At 39.5% G+C, this 14,042-nt stretch overlaps 1 protein-coding gene across 3 annotated transcripts in view; it reads left to right on the top strand.

Moving 5' to 3' along the window:
• Positions 1-13,331, top strand: part of svild (supervillin d) — a 54,724-nt gene extending 41,393 nt beyond the window's left edge. For all 3 annotated transcript variants that reach the window (XM_083555710.1, XM_083555712.1, XM_083555711.1), the window contains 14 exons: positions 234-370; positions 700-847; positions 3,643-3,788; positions 3,933-4,108; positions 4,476-4,614; positions 6,284-6,584; positions 6,766-7,023; positions 7,710-7,917; positions 8,044-8,177; positions 8,397-8,552; positions 9,733-9,876; positions 11,425-11,537; positions 11,682-11,831; positions 12,461-13,331. In XM_083555710.1, coding sequence (XP_083411836.1) covers positions 234-370; positions 700-847; positions 3,643-3,788; positions 3,933-4,108; positions 4,476-4,614; positions 6,284-6,584; positions 6,766-7,023; positions 7,710-7,917; positions 8,044-8,177; positions 8,397-8,552; positions 9,733-9,876; positions 11,425-11,537; positions 11,682-11,831; positions 12,461-12,547 — 2,297 coding nt within the window. In that variant the 3' untranslated portion in view covers positions 12,548-13,331. The remainder of the gene's footprint in view (positions 1-233; positions 371-699; positions 848-3,642; positions 3,789-3,932; positions 4,109-4,475; positions 4,615-6,283; positions 6,585-6,765; positions 7,024-7,709; positions 7,918-8,043; positions 8,178-8,396; positions 8,553-9,732; positions 9,877-11,424; positions 11,538-11,681; positions 11,832-12,460) is intronic.
• Positions 13,332-14,042: the final 711 nt, after the last annotated feature.

The raw sequence follows: 14,042 nt of genomic DNA, 5'->3' as shown, positions 1-14,042 counted from the left end.
TGTAATAGTTTACAAACTGACTGTTCAGAATCATTATACCTCCCTTTTTTTGTCTTGTTGCTGATGTGAGATATTTAAAAAAGTAAAATTATTCATCTTGAAAGTACTTGCTTTTTGGTTTATGTGTTCCTGAAAAAAGTAACAGAGTCAGTATACAACTAGAGTAATACAAAGGTTTATAGAGCAACCTAAAAAAAGTGTGTGTGTGTGTGTGTGTGTGTGTGTGTGTGCAGGGCGCAGGCATGTCCAGGTGCGTCTGGTGGAGCCCACAGCCCGCTCTCTCAACAGCGGTGACTGTTTTCTACTAATCACCCCAAATCACTGCTTCCTGTGGTGTGGGGAGTTTGCCAACGTTATAGAGAAGGCCAAGGTACTAGCATAGCCTGAATTGCATTGTTGTGATAAACAGGTTTTACTTTCGGGCTGCACAACAGACTGCTAAATCCTACCTAAAGAGTTTGAAGGGTAAAGTGAAGCTCATAGTCTTTTTTATTACTTTCTTTGATTTGCTGATTTTACATCTGGATCAGTCACACCAGAAGCTTCAAGGGTGTTTTAGATTAGCACTTACCCACAGTGTGTGTGTGTGTGTGTGTGTGTGTGTGTGTGTGTGTGTGTGTGTGTGTGTGTGTGTGTGTGTGTGTGTGTGTGTGTGTGTGTGTGTGTGTGTGTGTGTGTGTGTGTGTGTGTGTGAAACAGGCATCAGAGATGGCACAGTTTGTCCAGGCTAAAAGAGACCTCGGCTGTAAAGCACCACAAGTCACTGTTCTGGAGGAGGGCATCAACACAAACAGTCGCACTGCCAAAGACTTCTGGAACCTTCTTGGAGGACAAACCGAATACAGAGGTGCTAAGAACAGGCATGCACACTCAAACAGACACAGCAAACGTGCATATGGAACGCAGATGCCGAATTGTGAACAGCCATTACACACTCAGTAAACACACTCAGTCATACGTGTATAAAGTGCTGACTGATCGACTTAAAGCATGTAACAGCAACAATAAGATCTCATTAGAGCTGAGCTTTTTGGCACACATGGTGGAGTTAAGTGAAAATCAATGCATCATACTGATTATCTTACCATTATTTCAGTGTAAAATGCTATTGAATGCATATTTTAATGTTTGTGGACTCTTTGGAGAAGTATATTGAAACGGTTTAAGCACAGCCCATGCATAGCATATAAAATAGTTCAAATGTATAATATATCGGAATCTATAAATGTAATGAATCTTGAAATCGAAAAACTCTATGGCACACAAACACAAACGCAGACATAGTAAACACGGACTGACATAGAGCAGGTGAACACAATTAGGCAAGAGACCATTGAGAGGGTGTGGGGTGGAGACGAACAAACAAAGCATAACAAAAACAAAGACACATGGAGAACCAGGGAGGGATTTGTGTTGCTAAATCATCTATTCAGCCAGTGAGAGAAAAAATTGGGGCCAAGATAATGAGAGACAAACATACAGTGCCTTGCGAAAGTATTCGGCCCCCTTGAACTTTGCGACCTTTTGCCACATTGCAGGCTTCAAACATAAAGATATAAAACTGTAATTTTTTGTGAAGAATCAACAACAAGTGGGACACAATCATGAAGTGGAACGAAATTTATTGGATATTTCAAACTTTTTTAACAAATAAAAAACTAAACAATTGGGCGTGCAAAATTATTCAGCCCCCTTAAGTTAATACTTTGTAGCGCCACCTTTTGCTGCGATTACAGCTGTATGTCGCTTGGGGTATTTCTCTATCAGTTTTGCACATCGAGAGACTGAAATCTTTGCCCATTCCTCCTTGCAAAACAGCTCGAGCTCAGTGAGGTTGGATGGAGAGCATTTGTGAACAGCAGTTTTCAGTTCTTTCCACAGATTCTCGATTGGATTCAGGTCTGGACTTTGACTTGGCCATTCTAACACCTGAATATGTTTATTTGTGAACCATTTCATTGTAGATTTTGCTTTATGTTTTGGATCATTGTCTTGTTGGAAGACAAATCTCCGTCCCAGTCTCAGGTCTTTTGCAGACTCCATCAGGTTTTCTTCCAGAATGGTCCTGTATTTGGCTCCATCCATCTTCCCATCAATTTTAACCATCTTCCCTGTCCCTGCTGAAGAAAAGCAGGCCCAAACCATGATGATGCCACCACCATGTTTGACAGTGGGGATGGTGTGTTCAGGGTGATGAGCTGTGTTGCTTTTACGCCGAACATAACGTTTTGCATTGTTGCCAAAAAGTTAGATTTTGGTTTCATCTGACCAGAGTACCTTCTTCCACATGTTTGGTGTGTCTCCCAGGTGGCTTATGGCAAATCTTAAACGACACTTTTTATAGATATCTTTAAGAAATGGCTTTCTTCTTGCCACTCTTCCATAAATGCCAGATTTGTGCAGTATACGACTGATTGTTGTCCTATGGACAGAGTCTCCCACCTTAGCTGTAGATCTCTGCAGTTCATCCAGAGTGATCATGGGCCTCTTGGCTGCATCTCTGATCAGTCTTCTCCATGTTTGAGCTGAAAGTTTAGAGGGACGGCCAGGTCTTGGTAGATTTGCAGTGGTCTGAAACTCCTTCCATTTCAATATTATCGCTTGCACAGAGCTCCTTGGGATGTTTAAGACTTGGAAAATCTTTTTGTATCCAAATCCGGCTTTAAACTTCTCCACAACAGTATCTCGGACCTGCCTGGTGTGTTCCTTGTTCTTCATGATGCTCTCTGCGCTTTAAACGGACCTCTGAGACTATCACAGTGCAGGTGCATTAATACGGAGACTTGATTACACACAGGTGGATTCTATTTATCATCATTAGTCATTTAGGTCAACATTGGATCATTCAGAGATCCTCACTGAACTTCTGGAGAGAGTTTGCTGCACTGAAAGTAAAGGGGCTGAATAATTTTGCACGCCCAATTTTTCAGTTTTTTATTTGTTAAAAAAGTTTGAAATATCCAATAAATTTCTTTGCATTAAACAGGTTCATATTATAATGGTTAGTAATTGGACTTTGGCAAACATTACATTACTTGTTTGTTTTTCTTTTCTCAGAATGGGGAAAGATACTAGTTTGTCATTCCTATGCTATATACACTATATATACAAAACCTTCGGGACACCTGACATTTCCATTCATAGGTGGTTCTTCCACAAACTGTTACCACAAAGATAGAGGCATGCAATTGTATAGGATGTCCTTGTGAATGAAGCGAGTTTCATGAAGATATACAGTGGTTTGCATGGGTTAGAGTGAAAGATCTTAAGTGACTTGCTATAGAGCGCTGACCTCAAACATATTGAACACCTTTGGGTTGAATTAGAACGCTGACTGCACCCCAGGCCTAGTCAACCTACATCAGTACCTGACTTTACTAACGCTTTTATGGTTGAATGCACACAAATCTCAAAAACCACACTAGAAAATCTAGTAGAAAATTTTATCAAGAAGAATGAAGGTTATTGTAACAGCATGTATGGACTAAGTGTGGAATAAGATCAAAAGCAACGAATCTTCAGGTAAGGTGTCCACAAACCTTTGTCCATATAGTGTATAATGTAAATTTGTGCTTTAAGTGCTTTAAGGAGGCCATTGTAGTATTAATTCGGTACTAATTGTGTGTGTGTGTGTGTGTGTAGCTGCCGGAGATCCAGATGAAGATGAACTGTATGAGAGTGGCATCGTGGAGGCGAACGGTGTCTATAGGGTGGTGGAAGACAAGCTGGTGCCTTATGATGAAGCCTGGGCTTCCATTCCCAGTGTTGCATTGCTCAACTCCAAAGAGGTCAGACGTCTCTTTCAGCAAATTCATTGCGTCTGTATGATTTTTCACAGTCCCATTGTTTACAACTATGACTTTTTCACTGCTTTGTTTCACTGATTATTGTGTGTGTGTGTTTTTGCATGTGTGTGTATGTGTGTGAGCCAGGCCTTGGTGTTTGATTTTGGCAGTGAAGTGTATGTGTGGACAGGGAAGGATGTGGCTCTGAGTGACAGGAAGGTGGCAGTGCAGCTGGGCAAACAGCTCTGGATCGGAGGCTATGATTACAGCACATGCAGTGTCCACCCCCTAGACACCTCCTCAGCCAATAAGGATCTTCCTCGGTGAGTCATCCTTCTCCTGGGTTTCATGTTGTAGCATGTGTTCCAACTGACAAAACTTTATTTATCTGCTTGATTACTACTTACCCTTTCAAATCCACTAACCACTATCATTATCATTATGCATGAAGTTCAGTTTGTGGAGTCATTGGGACAGAAAGATGTATCGCATAGCTCACAAATTCCGGCAATGGAACGTCTGGAGAACAGATTTGTCGAAACATTACATTACCTTCCCCATCACTCATGCTGCTGATAAAGTACTGCCCCCATCTGGTGACTTCAGATATAACATTGAGCAGAAAAAAGGTTAAATTGTTTTCTAGTTGTGTGCTATCACCTGCTGTCTCTCCTTTGTGTGTGATTGTAGACAAGGTGAGGGCAGGCCAAGTTGGGCTCTGTTTGGAAGGCTTTCAGAGCATAACGAGACAGCTCTGTTCCGGGAGAAGTTCCTGGACTGGGCAGAGCGTAAATCGATCAAAGAGGAGTCAGCAGTGGAGGAGGTAAAGGTGAGGGTTTGTAAATGATGACACACACTGTTACACCCACAGGCACAATGGAATATTACACCACAGTGTGTGTAGGGCTATAAAGTACTGACTCTAATGAAAAATCATTATTATTTCAGATTTCATGACAAATATCAGTCAGGGAGGGTAAACGCTTAAGCTAAATGTGATCATTTCAGACTAAATAAGCAAACATAAAAAGATGAAAGCAATATGTCTATATTCAAATAGCGCTCGTATATAACCTGAATATATGAGTTAAAATCCTGGCCACACCATGCTGGTGTCGATGAAATTCCTTTATACTGTGGTCTATGCATCTCTGATGAAAAGCTGTCTCACTAGCTCTAACTGGCTAAAATACAACAAACAGGAAAAACCGTCACATCTGGTGCTTAACCCTCATAAGGTCTTCGTTTCCTGTTTACAAATCTGGTCTTTGGGGTCTATATGACCCCAACAATTGATAGAGAGATTATACAAAAAATATACATTTTTAATTATACAAATAATATATATATTTTTTTGTTTACTTCTCATCTATTCATTAATGCTGTGTTTTGGGAGATATGAAGTACTTTTGTACTTATTTACCACACAATTCCTCAACTACACCATAAGCTTGCATATGAAATATTAATTTTTTATGAAAAAATCACTTAAATGATGATCTAAATTTCCGATTTATGCTGGATTTATATAAAAAAATTTTGACAAATGAAGAAAAAATATTGAGTTTTTTTCACATTTCCCATTCATTTCAATGTGGGGTCATATTGACCCCGAAGACCAGAAGTGTAAAAAATTTTTTTACATACCTTCAGAACAACCGAATCAAGCCCAGTTTTTTGTGTGTGTATAGATAGATTATGTAGGAAAAGTCACAAAATATTATTCCACTCAGATGAAGGGAACCCTTTTTTTTAATCAAGGAAAAGTCGATTGGGGTCATATAGACCCCAAGGACCGATTAAAGGTTAAGGACACTGATGACATAACAAATTTTTAAGTTCACTCAAGCACAAAGCATGACTAGCTATCCACTTGCAGACTATCATTATCTTAAGTTGAAACAGCTTTAAAACTGAGTAAAGGTACAACATTTGTGACTATCATGCATTATCTAAATTACAGAACAAATACTTGGCCACCTCACCTGCTTAGCAAGAGAACAAACAGACTCATACTCACTCTCACTTGTTCTCTCTCATGACTGGCTGCTTGTCACCATGGGGTCAGACTTCTTTCATGCGTAAAGCTGAAGTGTCATGTTGTTTGACGTATCTGAGCTGGCATATGATGTATGTGTACACACGTCCTGCCAATTCTCACACACCTCTCACAAAGGTGACTGAGAAATGACTATTACAGGATTGTCAGTGTGGCTCACTGCGGCTCAAGAATATCCAATAATGAACGGTTCATTTCATTTTCTTTCACTCACTCAATAATTATGTTGTGTTTTTATTTCATTGTAAGTACAAGAAACTTTCACTTTTTAAGCATGTATTTAACAGCACCAGTATTTAATTCTAACAATGGCTGGTATAACTTATCTCATTCATTTGTGTTTAATTAATAAGATAAGAATACTGTGGTCACAATTACTATACAGTTACTCATGTAGGGTGTGTAATGCGCAGTCTGTGCTTCTTGTGTGTACGTGCAGAGTCCAGTGCACCAGCACATCGCTGCCACTCAGGACTCGGACCTGAAGCCGTGTGATGTCAAAGCTCTGTTGGATGGAGGAGACATTCCTCTGAAAATGGCTTTAGAGGGTGTAGATGTGCAGAGAGGTTATGGACTGGTCAGTACAGAAGATGGACGCCAGGCTCAATTAGCCACGGTAGCTGTAGACGCCTGGCACATTCGTGAGTTTGATGATTTTGAGATCCCAGCCGAGAGCGTGGGTCAGCTGCATGAGGGTGACACATACGTCATTCGCTGGAAGTACTCCATCACCAGTGTGGGTGAGTGAGTCACGATCGAAACTGAGTTTTTATTTCATATGAAAGCATGGACACTTAGAGAATTTCTTTATAATGTCCTGTGTGTATGTATGTGTGTATATGTCTGTGTGCGTGTGTCTGTGTGTGTGTGTGTGTGTGTGTGTGTGTGTGTGTGTGTGTGTGTGTGTGTGTGTGTGTGAAGTGGGTAAAAGACAAAAGCCTGGGGAGCTGAGTGCTGCAGGGCCTGGCAGAGAGCGTACTGCTTGCTTCTTCTGGCAGGGCCGTAAGTCAAGTGTGAGTGGGCGGGGCACGTCAGCTCTTATGACAGTGGAGCTGGGTAACCAGCGGGGGGCACAAGTCCTCGTTACACAGGGCAAAGAACCACCCTGCTTCCTCCAACTTTTCAGTGGAGGACTAATCATTCACCAAGGCTCCAGAGACAACAGTGCTAAAAACACAGGTAAATCTACAAAAATCTGCAAATTTGAATTCATAGAGAGATAATTTTTTTTTTTTTTAATTGACTGATTACATGGAAACTTTTTTTACATTTCAAATATTCAGTCATATAACCCTGGAATTTACGTTCAGATTTTAGAATTGAAAATCTATATATCAATTTCGCACACTGTTAACGAACTCTCACTTTCCTCTTTGTGACAAGTGCAGGTTAGTTTACTACACTTTTACAACACAGGCAGGAAGATAACAAGGAATAAACGGAAATGGAGTTTCACATGAGTTCTTTCTAACTTGATTTGCATGCAGTACAGTAGAATTATAAAAAAGGTTATGGCACCAAATAAGATTTAATAGCTAAATGTATAATGTCAGGAATGAATGAATCGACACCTCCTATCTTATATTTGGACTGTGAATTAGCCTAACAATCCAAAGACAAAGGCTTGTATTTCCCTAATGTGTACAGATATGTAATAGTGTAGCACACTACAGGAAATATAGCACATTATAAACAGGATAATGAGGGGAACAGCTAATTTACCTTTTTTTATTATTACCAAAATGCTAAACACTCCTGTCAAGATTTTATATCAGTTACTGATCAGATAATGGAATACCACAGGAAAAGTATTTTAAAGTACTTGTGTGTGTGTGTGTGTGTGTGTGTGTGTGTGTGTGTATCAGGTAACTGGAGGCTGTTCAGTGTACGTGGTGAGACAGCAGTGGAGGCTTCTCTTCTCGAGGTGGAGTGCTGCAGTGCTAGCTTGCGCTCTCGGGGATGTCTCCTCCTTCTGGGTGTACACCAGAAACAGCTGTACCTGTGGCAGGGCTGTAAGGCTCAACCAATAGCCCACGAGGTCTCCAGGAAGGCTGTTGAGGGCCTCACAAATACGTGAGTCATAATAGGTTACCCACTCACACACAATCATCAAATGTGAAGTTGCAGTATTTTAATAAATCTCAAGTCTGTGTGTGTGTGTGTGTGTGTGTGTGTGTGTGTGTGTGTGTGTGTGTGCAGCTGTCCCCCAGAGCTCGGCTTAAACAGAAACTTTAATTTGAAAGTGCAGGAGATAGAAGAAGACAGTGAGCCGCAAGAGTTCTGGGATGCACTTGGCCAGCAAGACAGGAAAGCCTATGACTGTATGCTGCAAGGTAAACTTATCTGATGAAAACTTTTTTCCAGCCTGAAACTGCAGCATGTTTTTCATGTGCAGATCCATTTTTAAATGTCAAACATTGTTTTTTGCTTCAGATTACTCCTTTTTTTCCAGAACTTCAAGTCATAAATCAAATCATAATTGTTTTGTATGTGTGTGTGTGTGTGTGTGTGTGTGTGTGTGTGTGTGTGTGTGTGTGTGTGTGTGTGTCTAGATCGAGGAAAATACAACTTTACACCGCGTCTTTACCGCCTCAGTGCCAGTTCTGGAACCTTTGAAGGGGAAGAACAGCTGAGTCCTTCAAGAGTGACAGGCTCTGTGATGGCAATGCCTTTTCTGCAGGAGAACCTTTACTCCACTCCTCAACCAGGTTCCCACAGACCACTTATATAACACACAAATTAGTTGTATTTAAGCTGCAGTTCAAACTTCATCGTAATTCTCCTTAATGAGTACGACACACTTAAACCCCCATGAATGGGCACAGGTTCCTCTTATTAATAAATGGTTAAAGTTCCTTAAAAAAGATTCCTCTGAAAGAAAAAATTGATAAAATTAATACATTTGTGAACTATGGTGAAACTAAGTATACACATTTAATTAGTTGATAGAAATACTACTCTGGTCTAGATGTCTTCAAAGAACACTAATGCTACTGCTGCAGTAATCCGATAAATAGAAATCATCTTCAATTCCTCTGTTTAAAAATGTAGAAACACATGCTTTCTCAAGCTTGGTGTGTCCTGCACAAGGTCCTGACCTCAACCTCACTGAAAACTTTTGGGACAAATAAAAACATTGAGTGCACCCCAGACCTTCTCACCTAAAATCACCCAGGCTGCTCATCAGGAATAAATACACATCATTCACCTTGATTCTTAAATTCTGTAAAGCTGCATTGAGACAATGTCCATTGTGAAAAGCGCTATAGAAATAAACTTGACTTGACTTAAAATCATGTTCTCACCTTCCTAATGCTCTTGTTGCTAAATAAGTATATATAATTATATATATATAAAATTCAAGGTGAAATCATTGTTAGTGTCCTCTTTAGCAAGCATGTTGAGTAGCTTGCAGCCCAATTGAATTAGTTCCCTTCCAGTTGCTTAATTTTAACATTTAAAAGCTTCTGCACTTTGAACAGACCAACATTAACATTAGCCTCTTGCCAATATTGACAATTTTACATACGTTGAACTCTATTGGAAAGCCTTCCTAGGATTGTGGACTGAATCCGAAATAATAGGTTTAAAACACATTGTGATGGTCGAGTGTCCACAAACATTTGGCTTTTAAATGTATGAAGGATCTCATATTCATGGTTTTTTTAAACTAATAATTTTGTTCATGTTTTGAGTATGAAGTACAGTTTATATTTCATCAGCCATTTTAGTTTTTAACCTTTTCCAGCTGCGACCAACTTTCTGACATTTTCTTTCTCACCTTCTTTCTCTCTCTTTCTGACTTTCTTGCTCTCTCTCTCTCTCTCTCTCTCTCTTTCTCTCTCTCTCTTTCTCTCTCCATCTCTCGATTCCTACCTCTGTCTATAGCTCTCTTTCTGCTGGATAACAGGATGGAGGTGTATCTGTGGCAAGGCCAACAACCAGAGGATGAAGAGTGCACAGGTTCTGCTAAAATCCGCTGGGACAATGAAAGGAAGTGCGCCATGGAGACGACCCTGCAGTACTGCAAAGGTCAACAGTCACAGCATTTCAATAAAGTTTCTACCAGATCTGTGCCTATACAAAACATGACTATAGATGCTTTTTCTATCAACAATTAAGAATAATTAAGACCTGCTGAATGTAGTTTTCCAAATCATTTTTCCACTCGAGAGAAAACTGAAACTGTGCTGTTAGTCGTGAAACAGATCATCATTACATTGTTAAGTCCACCATATAAAAAACAGCATGGATTAATATACACTGTGTCAGAAACAGTCCCTTAATAACTATTAAACGGTCCCTTAAACTCCTCAATCCATCTCAGTCGAACACATGACTTGTGAAATTACTTTACAAGGCAATTATTCCACTGCTTAAATTTGTAATAACTCTGTGGAGAATTCTGGGCAGATGTCACTATTTAAGCCTGCAGTACTCCTTTATGTGGAAGTACTCCAATCAAAGTAAACAACTCCGTGCTTTATGGGTATTTTGTTGCCACTAGGCTACATTGGTTGTACAATACTAATTACACTGCTTTATAGAATTAAGTGAGTGCTGGACTTTTATCTGGCAGACCATAGTTTTTAATAATAATAATGTTTTAATAATAGGAAACATCTACCGTATTTTCCGGAGTATAAGCCGCTACTTTTTTCTCACGCTTTGAACCTCGCGGCTTAAACAACGAAGCGGCTAATTTATGGATTTTTCCTGGCTTTTTCCCGGTTTCACAAACTTCAAGCCAAAAAACTGAACCCCATAATATTAGACCAATAAAATTGCAGAACGGGTTCAGGTGAACCAATGAAACTCTTTATATTAAATCAGATGCGCTCCCACTGAATCGGGCCGCACCACATCATAAATATGGATGAGGTTCCTCTGACGTTTGACCTGCCGCTCACTCGGACTGTCTACAGGAAATGCGAATCATTTATCACGCTAAAAACAACCAGGCATGGAAAAACACACTTCACCTGTGTTCTGAGCTGCACGGCATCGGGAGAAAAGCTTTTTTAAACGCACGACGATGCCAAAAGATAAACTCTCGAGAGAAATTGTTGTGAAAGGAAGGAGGAAGACAGTAAACAATGACTTTCTTGGTAGGCTACTGTTTAGATACAAGCCGTGTAGCAGACACTGTCTTTCGTTAAAGCCTGTGTAAAGTTCATTAGTTTCAATGTAGACAGCTTATAGACAGGTGCGGCTTATTTATGTTCAAAATTAAAATCTTTTTAAAATTGAGTGGGTGCGGCTTATAGTCCGGAAATTACGGTACTTATAAACAAGAAAAAGGCTGATTTCAGTTAAGGACATTACTCGAATAAATAAAAAACAATTCTCTGTTTATCGTGACACCATATAAACAACCCCATCCCTAAGTACCATTCGTTCCTTGTTGGACATTTTAAGCAGGTGCCAGAAATCACTTTCAGAACTGGACCAAAATCAAATGTAAAAAAAAATCATCGTTTCAGATCATTCCAGTGGTAAAAAGCGATCACTGTTCTCTGCTTTTATAGAGAATGACTGAGTAATAAGTGTATGACTGAGTATCTGTGCATATATTTTCAGCAAAGAACTCCAGGCGACCCCCGCCAGCCTATCTAATCTTAGCTGGAGCTGAACCCCTAACGTTCACTAACATCTTTCCATACTGGGAGAAAGATCCCAGCATCCCAGTGCAGGTACACACACACACACACACACACACACACACGTTCTAAATCCAAGAAACCACAAAGTATTCTTTATTTGTTTAATATAATTCTCAATTTAGTTGTTCATGCAAGTGTGCATATGTGTGTGTGGGCTTGTGTGTGCTGATTTAGAGTATGGGGAATAAGGTGATTCTAGTAGAGGATGCTTTGTCCAAACTGAGTAAGAATCAGTACTCTCTGGAAGAGCTGACCACCAGACCTCTGCCTGAGGGAGTGGACCCTCTGCACCTTGAGCTCTACCTGTCTGACAAAGACTTCAAGGTATACAAAAAATCTAATCTGCATTTATCTTCATCTCAGTATTTTTTTCATTTTTGGTGACCATGTATAATGTCCCTGGCTTTATAAATGTCTATTTTCAATTCTTCAAATTTTTGAGTCTGGCATAAATATACAATATGGACAAAGGTTGATGGACACCTGACCATATGATTTGTAACGTTTCATTTTACATTTAATTCCAATTTGCTGTTATAATAACATCTTTACTTCTGGGAAGACGTTCCACTATATATAGTATAGGCCTGGTGTGCAGTCAGTGTTCCAATTCATCCTAAAGTTGTTCATATCTTCCACTTCAACCATGTACACCATATCTGGCTTTGAGCACAGGGGCATTGTCATGCTGGGACATGTTTGGGCTTTCTTAGTTCAAGTAAAAGCAAAAATGAATGCTACTGCATTTAGAGACATCGTATACAATTGAGTGCCTCTGAGTTTGTGGGTAACAGTTTGGGAAAGAACCACATATGGCTGAAAAAGACATGTGTCCTAATACTTTTATCCATTTAGTGTATGTTGTATGCATTACTCCATGAAGTTTATGATGGTTAGGAAGATAGAATTTAAACGCCCATGTTTAGATCCTAACTTTTGTTTATTTGTTGCAGACTGCTCTGGAGATGACGCGGGAAGAGTTCAGTGCTCTCCCCCACTGGAAACAGCTCAAATTAAAGAAGAGCAAAGACCTATTCTAGATTTGTAATGGAGTACTCTCAAAAGAAAAGACGGACCCTTTTGCGTTTTAAAGTGGGAAACCAGTCTATGTATAGTACCAAATGTACAGTGTGAATTTCTTTTTTTTTTCTTTTTTTTTTTAAACAATGAACTGACCTGGCAATATTGTAGAGAATTTTTCAAAATAGTGATTTTTGTAGCAAACAAGCTTTATACATAAGTGGAAAGCAAAAGTATACCAGTTTTAAAAATTGTAATTTTGCATAAGCATGTACAAGCTTGAATTTATATAGGCAATACCGTCTTTGTTTTAAGGAAATTGTGATTTTTAAAAGCAACTTTCTAAAACTTTCTTTTCATAACTTTCTTTGTCAGTAGCAAACATACGTTTGCTTTTATTTTTTATTAGCAAAATGAACTGCTTTAAAAAAATATATAAATTTACACATGCATGTGTGCATGTTCTCCAGTCTTGGTGGTGTTTTATGTGGAGTTTTTTTTAGCTCTAATACTGCCACTTTCCAGTATATGCTACCTATATTAATGCAACTAACTATTAATGTGGAGTTTATGAAATTCAACACCTTGTGTGCTTTGTGTGTTTACTAAAAATTGGATTATTCCTGATATCACCACTAGGTGTCAGGCTTGCACACATTCAAGCGCGCACTTGGTCATTAAAGCCAACAGTTTACAGAACTGCAAAGGCGTAACCATATGTTACAGCATCCTGAAGTCTTGCTTCGTGTTAAGTGTAAATCTGTAATATGAATATGTTTCATAAATATGTTTTCATAAATGTAAGTTTTTTTTCCAGGGTTTTTTTGTTCCAGTCATTATAATGAGATTGTCACGGGTGGTTATATGAAGCTATACAATCTGTAAGTACATGTTTATGTACATGTAAATCCATGTCAGCTACTGTAAACTATTGATGCTCACACATAATACTACCATAAAGGGTTTGCCAGATACAATCATAATTACCAGTAATCTGGTGCTAGAGGCTTGTGTGGAAAGGCGTAATTAGAGTTCTGGGAAGCTGTACTAATTGCCTGTAGAGAGATAGGCAAGTCTGTATTGAGGGAGAAAGGAGAATACACAAGGCAAAGTGAGTATGTGCAGAATAATCGGATAACACAGTGACGCAAAGGATGAAGGTGAACCGGGGGGGGGGGGGGGGGGGGGTTCTGCGGTGTTACCCTGATTCTCGTTCATCTCTGCCTTTTCCTGTCATATCCATCACATACCCTCTTCCGTTCATCATCATTAATCAAATCTCAGGTTCCTCAGTTAACTCGATTCACTGTGCACATCTGCTCAGCAGCTGGGTCTCCCTGGAGAACCTACTGGATCCCACTTGTCCACTGCTTAAAATTTTCCTACGTATCTCTATCTCTCTCTCTTTCACTCATTTTTTCTCTTTTTCTTACACACATACATACAAAGGTGAAACCATCGCTGCAACAGATGGCAGAGCACGAGACTGCCTTGGCTTGTGAAATAACAGAATGC

This window comes from Silurus aristotelis (genome assembly GCF_946808225.1).
Source record: "Silurus aristotelis genome assembly, chromosome: 12".
NCBI classification, from domain to species: Eukaryota; Metazoa; Chordata; class Actinopteri; order Siluriformes; family Siluridae; genus Silurus; species Silurus aristotelis.
This window is presented reverse-complemented; position numbering and strand designations above follow the sequence as displayed.